This window comes from Medicago sativa, chromosome 4, assembly GCF_051527215.1.
Source record: "Medicago sativa cultivar Bolivia chromosome 4, Bolivia_mono, whole genome shotgun sequence".
Taxonomy (NCBI): Eukaryota; Viridiplantae; Streptophyta; class Magnoliopsida; order Fabales; family Fabaceae; genus Medicago; species Medicago sativa.
Genome location: NC_140752.1, coordinates 87,514,817 through 87,524,270, shown reverse-complemented (window position 1 = coordinate 87,524,270; position 9,454 = coordinate 87,514,817). Strand labels below are relative to the sequence as shown.

Here is a 9,454-nt window from a genome sequence, read left to right as displayed (position 1 = left end):
AGAGTATTCCGGAGTCTTGAATATAGTCATATTAGTCATATTTGTAGGCATAAATACTTTGCCGTTTTATGCTATTAACATGGATGCTGTGAGTTTGTTCAAAGATTCATCATTTTTGTTTTTAGCGAATTTGGATTTGTATTGTATCGATGTACTCTATCAATTTGAATGAATGAATATCGTTTATTTTTGTCCAAAAAAAAAATCCTTAAAAAAAAGTTTGCTTAAACAAAGTTTAAGACAATTTTACTATTTGGTTCCTTAATCAATAATGTTCCAGGGTACTTATTAACATTTTGCTTGAAAAATTGGGCATAAAACTTGGTAAATGGTTTAGATGTGAACATTGAGAAATCCTGAGAGAGAGAATGAAAAGGATCAATTTCTTTAAAAAAAAGATAGTCAAAATCTCTTGAATAACTGTCGTATAAAAGGAAACGGGGTCACTCTAGTTTGCTTATGTACTGTGGTGAAGTTGCCACTCAAGGTGAAAAATGAAAAAGATTCCTAAGTCCTGACCATCACAGTATCATATTCTCTTGTTTTGTTTGTATGAATTTGCTACACCAAGACTTTTTATGACAGTATATACACTTATATAAAAAGGATGTAAGTTTTGATGTATTTTTTTTTTCTTCTCCTAATTTTACAGCCTTTATTTGAATTTTTTATTGTTGACTTGACTTCTTTCGAAAAAAAAAATATATTCTTGTTTACCCAATCATATTTGTTCTAATCCAAATTTGAATCGTAAATGAATCATAATCCAAAATGATAGATTTTCATGTATATTTTAAAGTTTAACTTATCATGATAAAGACCAACTTCTTAAAAAAAAGATAAAGACCAACTATAATCTTCATCAAAGAGAAACAAACACGTCAATACTAATTTTAATAATTTTATCAAAATCTGATGCTACCAAATTTGATGTCTTTATCAATCCAACCAATCAGGTAGGTATATAACTACGTATAAAAATAGAGAGGTCCTATTTATCATCACGAAAATATTTATTTATAGCATACGACCTTGATTTCTAACTACGGGACCCTTTTATGGATCAATTAGTTGGAAAAATCAATAACACAGACAAGGAAAGGAAGGATGGACCCTAATTAAAGGAAACAGACAATATTACATCATTATCTTCTATAAAGTTCTAAAACTTGTAGAAAAAATAAAATAAAATTCACCGATATATAGCAATAATATATCCTCTTATTAAATGTTGACATTTTCTTAATCATAATTCAAACTACGAAGAAGTAGGAAACTAAAACAAATGGTAAAATGCCACAAAGCACCTCTACCAAGAGCCACCTCTTTCCACAACCGCCACCGTTCTTGTCTTGAGCAATTGTGCTTGTTTCATTTCCAGTGGTACCACTAGCTGCAATTAATGAATTTCTAGTTCCAATCACTTTTATCCAAAAATAAACAAGCAAGATCACATTGAGCAAAAAAAAAAAACCTAGAATGAAATCAAATGAGATTCTTAATAGAGATTAGAGTGAAGGTTCTCTTAACAAAACATGAAGACCTAAGGCTATTTAGAGTCGTTGACAAATAAAAAGTATCATTGGGGTCCCTCAATTTGTTTTTCGAGTCTTAGCACTCAAGTTTTTAATTGTTTCAATTAAGCCTCTACATCAATTTCTTTTTTTAAAGTTAGGGAAAGAAAAATCTTTCATCGACACCTTGAAGTTTCAATGCTAAGCTCTTCATCTATTTTCTATTTGTTTATAAAACCCACACATTTTCATAATCTATTTTAAAAATTTCACAATTTGTATTGATGAAATGACTTTTAACATTATTTCACTTAAAATTTACAAATTAAATATCAAATTTAACAGGAAAAAAAATCCTAATTTTTATTCTCTTCAAACCTAATATGAAATTATACAAAATTGATCAAATATTTTACTTTTTATTTATATCTCAAATTCATCATGAACCCTAAATATTTTAATAAAATATGATACTTTAAATGATTTAAGTGAAATACACTTGATAGTAGACCATACTTCATTTAATTTTTAAACAAGATCGACTAAATCACTCAAAAAAACTAGAGATCAAAGTCACACATTGCTCAAACTATAGAGACAAACAATGTAATTAAACATTTAAAATTTAAAATGTAGATAGAAATAGTTTATTTTTATTTATTTTTTTATAAATAAATCACTATTTTTATTGACATTTGGGATAATATAGTCTTAAGTTAATAATTTTATGTATTAATTATTAAAGATCATATAGTGTGGTCCAGTAAGTGCAGCTCGATTAACAATTTTTTATATATACATTATTATGTAATGGTTGAGATTCAAACATCAAATTCTCTACTTCTTTATATTTATTTTGCGTAAATTTAGCCACTTTATTATGTGATAGAAAAAAAAGTATCATATAGTGTATATTTATTGTGCGTAAATTTAGCCACTTTATTATGTGATAGAAAAAAAAGTATCATATAGTGTGTTCTTTCACATCAAAGACCCGTTGATATATACAAGCCTAGGTGTGGATGGAAATTCCACCCTTCTTGACTTCCTTGTATTTTACTGATTTGGGTCATGTGGGCCTTAGTCTTTTGTTTCTATATTATTTTATTTAAGATTAAAAAATAGTAAATAAAATTTACCTGGAGGAACTGCGGTGGAAGTATTTTTCTCCAAGGATTTTTGGAAGTCCTCAAATACCTTAGCCTCATGTGATTTAGGTTTCAAATGCAAAATATCTGAAACAAATATCAAACTTTTGGCTTGAAACACAAAAGCATAAACATAAGACTAATTAGAGTCATATATTGAAGATAAGATATTTACTTACCAATACATTGAGTTATATTGGTAGGTGAGTTACAATCCTTTGGTAACTTAAGGGCAAGGGTAACATTTATAGTTAAACCAAGGTTTGGGTCATCATGATCTTTGATAAGGATACATAAACATCTCTTACTCTTATCAACAACCTCTTTGACACCAGTGCAACAATCTATGGTTGGAGATTTGGCTTGATTAGTCACAAAGGGAAGACAACCAGCCAAAGTAAGGAGTTTGTCGGTGCATTCTGCTTTGTCTTGGTTAATATCTGAGGTTACAAGACCAAACATAAGGACTAGGAAAATCAAGGTAGAGAAGAGTGATAGATTTGTTGTGCTTTTGCAACCCATTTTGAAGATGATGAAATAGTGACACCAACACCTCTTGTTTTCTTTTTATTTATGTTATAAGGCTTAGCTTGATTTGTGAGTCACAACTTGTGACTTTATATTGCGTCAAAATATACTTGTGACTTTATTAAATTGAATGTTACCCATATTTATTTATTTCTACTACTGCATAAGGGATGGGGCAATGATATAAAACTTGCCCGGACCGGTTCTTTATTTCTTTACATTATTAGTATTTTTTTTAAAGGAACTTTAGTAGTATTGTGCAATAAATGAACAATAATTGTTCCCTTTTTCTTTTTTATTAAGGGAAATGCTAACCGGTGCCCCCGAGCCACTGATTAAGGATATAAAAAGGAAATTTTATAGTAGTTAATGTATTAAAATTGTGTAATTAATTTATAATAAAGTCAAAAGCAGTTTCCTTTTATGGTAATAATTCTCTTTTATGGTATGCTTAACCGGTGCCCCTGAGGCACCGGTTAGTAGGACCCTTTTATTAATTATCATTTTTTTAATTTAGTAAGAAGAGAGAGACTGCATGAAGGTAATAACTTATACTATACTCATAATCTTCTCCCTTATCCCTCAAAAAAAAAAAATCTTCTCCCTTATGTAGAATTCAAACCATATACATACCTAGAGTATAGTATAAGTAAACAAACATTTATGGAGCTAATCCTTCAATTTATGAGATCTCAAATGTTTTGTTATATGGCAGGTGGTTCAACCATACTCTTTATCTTGAAGTCTTTAAAAACACAAAAAATATCGTTTTAGAGTTATCTTCCAAATGGTTTACGCATTTGGGAGACCAAAAAACAACGCACAACGCTTATTATATGATAAAAAAGAGTAAATGAACAAAATAGGTTAAACCCTGTCCATACACATCCGCTAACAACAAAAATCAAGAAAACAAACTGAACTCAAAACAATGTTTTTTTTTATTAATTTGTGATTTTAATTGCAACTGAAAATTTCTAATTGTTAATTTGTAATTCTTCAAAATACCCTTAACTTTTTTTATTAGAGGTTCATTTCTAATATTATAGGAAAACTTCCAATTTGATCTGAACGGTCTTGTACCTAGAGGTTAAGGTCATTGATTTTTGAAATCCCACTATAAATTGAGCTACAAGAACAGAGTTTTTAAAAGCGTGTTTCGAATAAATTCTTTGAAATAGAAAGTATAAAAAGAAATTTTACGTGCATAACTTGAGAATTTTCACGATACAAAGGACTAAAGATAGCATAATTCTTTACTAGGACATCTTTGATAATAAAATTCACCATACACGATTACATCTAATCTTCAAGTAATTTTAAGCCAATACCATTAATCTAATCAAGTTTACAAATAAGACTCGACCAAACTACAAACGTGACTGTGATCTGGAACGCTAAAAATACTACGATATTGGATGACTGATGAACAACCAAAATACTATTCAATTTTCCCTTATTTCTTGCTAACGGTAAACATCACCTCAAGTCTCAAACATAGTGGTTAGTGGGTTATAAACCTCAATTAACATTAGATCGGTGTTTATAAAACCTTGTTTGGTTTCATTATAAAAACTTGGGTTAATTATGTTTTAGGTCCCTATAAATAGGCGCGTTTCCAACATTAGTCCCTACTTAAATTTTATTAAATTTTTGGTCCCCAACGTTTTTTTCCGTTAGCAAAATAGGTCTTCACTGTTAATTGTTGCTGATTGAGCAAACGGTGAAGCACACGTGGATGCCACATCTGACTTTTTTTTGTTGGGTTAAATATGTTTTTAGTCCCTGTAAAATCGAGGCATTTTAAGTTTAGTCCTTACTTAATTTTAATAGTTGTTTTAGTCCTTACAAAAATACTATGCATTCAATATTAGTCCATGCTCAATTCAAATTTGTTTAATTTATGCTTAAACTCTTAAGTTTTTTAACAATTTTTTGTAGACGTGGTAAGAACATTACTAAAAGTTCATCCGCAAAAAATTATCGCAAAATTTGATTTATATATCCAGATTTTATTACTTTTATCTTTAACTTTAATCGTTTTCAAAAATTCATATTTAATTCGTTTCATGTTAAAAAATTCTAAATTTTAGTAATTGAACCTTTCATAGTGTTCTAAACTTGTCTCAAAAAAATCGTTCAAAAATTTAAGAGTTTAAGGATAATTAAACAAACTTTGTTTTAGCAGGGACTAAAATTAGAATTTTTTTTTTTGTAGGGACTAAAAAACCTATTAAACAAAAAAAGTCTTTAAAATACAAATACAATATTTGTTATTATTGTTTTTCACCCTAAAAACTTTGCTTAAGATCTTTCATTTCTATATATACTCATACAAATTACAAAGTTGAGAAAAAATATATATTCATTCAAATAGAAATATTGCTTTTAGTCTACAAATCTTATTTCATCCAATAAAAATGTCAAAATTGTTAGTGCAGAAGCCGTGATAGGGTTAGATTAACGACAATTTCATTTGTATGTGTAAGTTTCTAATGAAAATTTGTCTATCTACCAAAAAAAAAGAAAGAAATGTTGCATTTAAACAAACGAGGTTTGGTCTAGCAAGCTAGATTTCTACAAGATGACGAAGTAAAGTGCGAATAATGTCTAAAAAATTACAGAAGAAAAAAATGGTACTTTTAATTAATGACCATAATCTTAATTAATATCTTTCATAGAAATCACCCTACAGAGTCGGTGAAAGTTTTCTGTACTTGAAGAAGTTCGTTTCCGATCATAAATAGAGTAAGCTACATCTATCGCTGAGTGGGGGATGGGGGAAGTTGCTATATGAGGTGTTAGTTCACTTTCACTTCAATAGTTTGGTTGCACTCTCCCCTCTCAATTTAATAGTCACATTTAGATTGTGAACTATTTTTAAAGAAATTACCAATTTTATATTATTTATCAGATAATCCTTATCAATTTTAGTTAATGAAATAATTAATATAAGGGGTAGAAAAGTCTTTTAAACAATGACTATACTTTCAAAGTTGTGACATTTTCTTACAAATAGGACTAACTTTATTTTTGAAAATTTTCTTATATTATAGATCAAAGTAATGAAAAACAATAATAACAAATATTGTAATTGTATTTTAAAGTGCCAATTATTTTAAGAGACAAAAAATACAAGTGTACAACTTACAATTAATGTGAGTTAGAGCGCATAGACTCTCAGGGAAGATCTTCAGCAATTTTTGCTTTGTTGGTTCATCCACACCAATAAAAATTGCAGAAGCTCTGCCAAGAGAGGAAGAATAGTCTGTTAAACATATCTTGCATACAATTAAGGGTTAAATATGTTTCTAGTTCCTATAAAATTGGAAACTTCTAAGTTTAGTCCTTACTTAATTTTAATAGGTTTTTTAGTCCCTACAAAAAAAACTACTTTTAATTTTAGTCCCTGTTACAACAAAGTTTATTTAATTATCCTTAAACTCTTAAATTTTTGAACGATTTTTTTGAGACAAGTTTAAAACACTATGAAAGGTTCATTTACTAAAATTTAGAATTTTTTTAACATGAAACGAATTAAATATGAATTTTTTAAAACGGCAAAAGTTAAAGATAAAATTAACAAAATCTAGACGTAAAAATCAAATTTTGCGACAATTTTTTGCAAAGGAACTTTTAGTAATGTTCTTAACACGTCTGCAGAAAATTGTTCAAGTTTAAGAATAAATTAAACAAATTTGAATTGAGGAGGGACCAATACTGAGTGCAGAAAAAAAATTAGGGACTAAAAGAACTATTAAAATTAAGTAAGCACTAAACTTAAAAGGTCTCAATTTTATAGGGACCAAAACATATTTAACCCTACAATTAATTCAAAAGAAAGATCAGTGCAAATATAGATGTATACAAAAAAGACCTTACCTTACCCACAGCTTCTTTTACCTTGGTACCAATTGTGACCTAAGCAGTACTAGGTGGACCAATTCATCAAGGGTGATGCAATATCCATCTTACACAAATAATTGATGATCATGAAAATAAAATAGAGATCCTTCCTTACTCGTACTTTTCAAATCAAAATTTTGTAGGAATTAATGCTATGCTAGACAAACAATTTCGTTGTTGTAAATAATATTCATTATAATTAACTGCAGAGAATATAGAAACATCATAATAAAATTTCCTGTTTCAATTCATTAAAACAAAATAAAAGCACACAGAGGGAATGGATCATTAGCTAGCGAACCTGAATGTACATAAATCTAAATGAACATAATGATGTAAAACGGAGTGAACTTAGGTTTTGTTTGGGAGTTTGGAGGGGAAGGGAAATATACTCTTTCAAAAATTCCAGAAGATTTTTCAATTTTCTCTTATATTTCATCATTATGAAGATTACTAATGGGAAAACCTATGTGACTGCAGAAGATTTTCTAGATGACATACATTCATCATGTTTAAAATATTCAGTTGGGGAACCAGATCAGTTTAGTGATATTAATATTCACCGCATGAGAATTAATGTTAGGATCTTAGCAAAACATGCATGGTGTCAATAAAGAGCATGGTACCATAAAAAAAACGAGAGCAAATTGAATAGTTTGTAAGTACTAGCTCAACATAAAAATGTTAGATATTGATAGGTTAAACAGCTTCACCCCTGGATTTGAACTCGAGACCTTCCTGTTGTGTTTGTGAGTTTAAGATGGTGATTACCATTTACCACTTCGTCCACGGACGCATAAAGAAAAAATAGCAAATTGAATAAACATTTTGGTTTTGTAGAAGTAGAGATGCTAACTTCATTTCACAGGCATATGAATTTCTTAACAGCAGTGCCTGAATCAACCGTTTGATGAATATTAACATCTCTAAACTTGATTCACTAGTTCACTTTGGTGGACAAGTGGGTACAAATTGATCTGGTTCCCCAACTGAATATTTTAATCAGATGAATGTACCTCATCTAAAAGTATAGTCATAGGTGAGAGTTAACGTTAGTGGTGGAAAAGAAATCGTTTTCAATGATAAGATGAGTTAGTAGAGTAGTGTAGAGATTTATTGACTAACATAGTAACATTTCATTACAGGATAACATATAAGATGCTTGGAAATGGAATTCTGATGACGTTTATTCCATCAAAGAAGCTTATTTCCAGATTACTAATGTTAATTCTGTTGGAAATTTGAGTTAAAAAAATAACATGAAAAAATAACAAGAACAAGAACTTTTCCATCCATATATATATGATATAGATGCACGCATATAACTTATTTTTAGTACAAATACACTTTTTTATACCTGATGCCAAGCTAAAGACCAATGCATAATTTTGCCCTAAAAAAGTTAATGCTCTATTTATTTTTAATCAACAAGAAAGTGCGATTGCAGAAAAATACAAACAAAAAAGAGCCAAAGAATAACTAGAATCAATGGCTCTCACCACAATACAGACGAAGCAGAAAACACGACACAGTCCTGCCACACCTTACAACAATAAACCCACAAAAACAAACACCATCAGAGACCCGATACACCTGAAACAATGAACAAGGGACTGCAATTAATGCATGCATATATTGTCCCTTCTCTACTCACATTATCTCTTGTCGACACAATGGACAAGAATACGGAGTCGAACGATTGATGCATCCATAGATCAACTGGGCAATACACTCAGTATGAAAAACATGAGAGCATTTTGTAAGAAAGAGTTTTGACTGCGATTCGTTGTGCAACTCCTCCAAACAAATTGAACATTCATCAGTGGAGTTTGAAATGGTTTCATCATCCGATTTCGATGACAAACCCACATTTTGTTGACAAATAGAACTTTGAGAGTATTGATCTAATCCATCTTCTTCTACCATGAGTGTAGTAACTCTACGGAGCAGCACATTCATCTCCAACGTTCCAGATTCTTCGATGTTGAGTGCAACCATATTTCTAGCACAACCTTTAATGTCGGACAGAAGTTTGTCTAGTATGCCTTCAGGCACATCACGAAAGGTGCTGAACATGAAGAGAGTGTTTAGAACAATAACATCCATGTGTGCATTATAATTGCATACGATATCAGAAGGAATCGAGAAGTAGTGGTAGACAAGTGTTCTAAAATTGAAGATAAGGTTTTTTGGGTCATTGGATGTGGATGAAATAGTTAAGTGGTTGTAATGAAAAAGAAAGGAGAAAAAACCATTCAAAGAAGGATCTTCTGTTGACAGGGGTTGGATTGGTTTGAGGATGGGAGTCACACTTACGTCAAAGGAGGAGGACTCCATGAATGAGTGATCAAGCTTTGT

At 30.1% G+C, this 9,454-nt stretch overlaps 2 protein-coding genes across 2 annotated transcripts; both read right to left on the bottom strand.

Annotated features, from left to right (window-relative positions):
• Positions 1-1,097: 1,097 nt before the first annotated feature.
• LOC146933269 (non-specific lipid transfer protein GPI-anchored 6-like) lies at positions 1,098-3,254 on the bottom strand. The gene is made up of 3 exons (XM_085705015.1): positions 2,842-3,254; positions 2,654-2,749; positions 1,098-1,393 (listed from the first exon to the last, which is right to left on the bottom strand). The coding sequence occupies exons 1-3, from the start codon at positions 3,182-3,184 to the stop codon at positions 1,254-1,256; spliced, it is 579 nt and encodes a 192-aa protein (XP_085561141.1). The 5' UTR covers positions 3,185-3,254; the 3' UTR covers positions 1,098-1,253.
• A 5,492-nt stretch (positions 3,255-8,746) lies between these two features.
• On the bottom strand, positions 8,747-9,202 carry LOC146933268 (uncharacterized). Its single transcript, XM_085707825.1, has one exon. The coding sequence runs from the start codon at positions 9,200-9,202 to the stop codon at positions 8,747-8,749; it is 456 nt and encodes a 151-aa protein (XP_085563951.1).
• Positions 9,203-9,454: the final 252 nt, after the last annotated feature.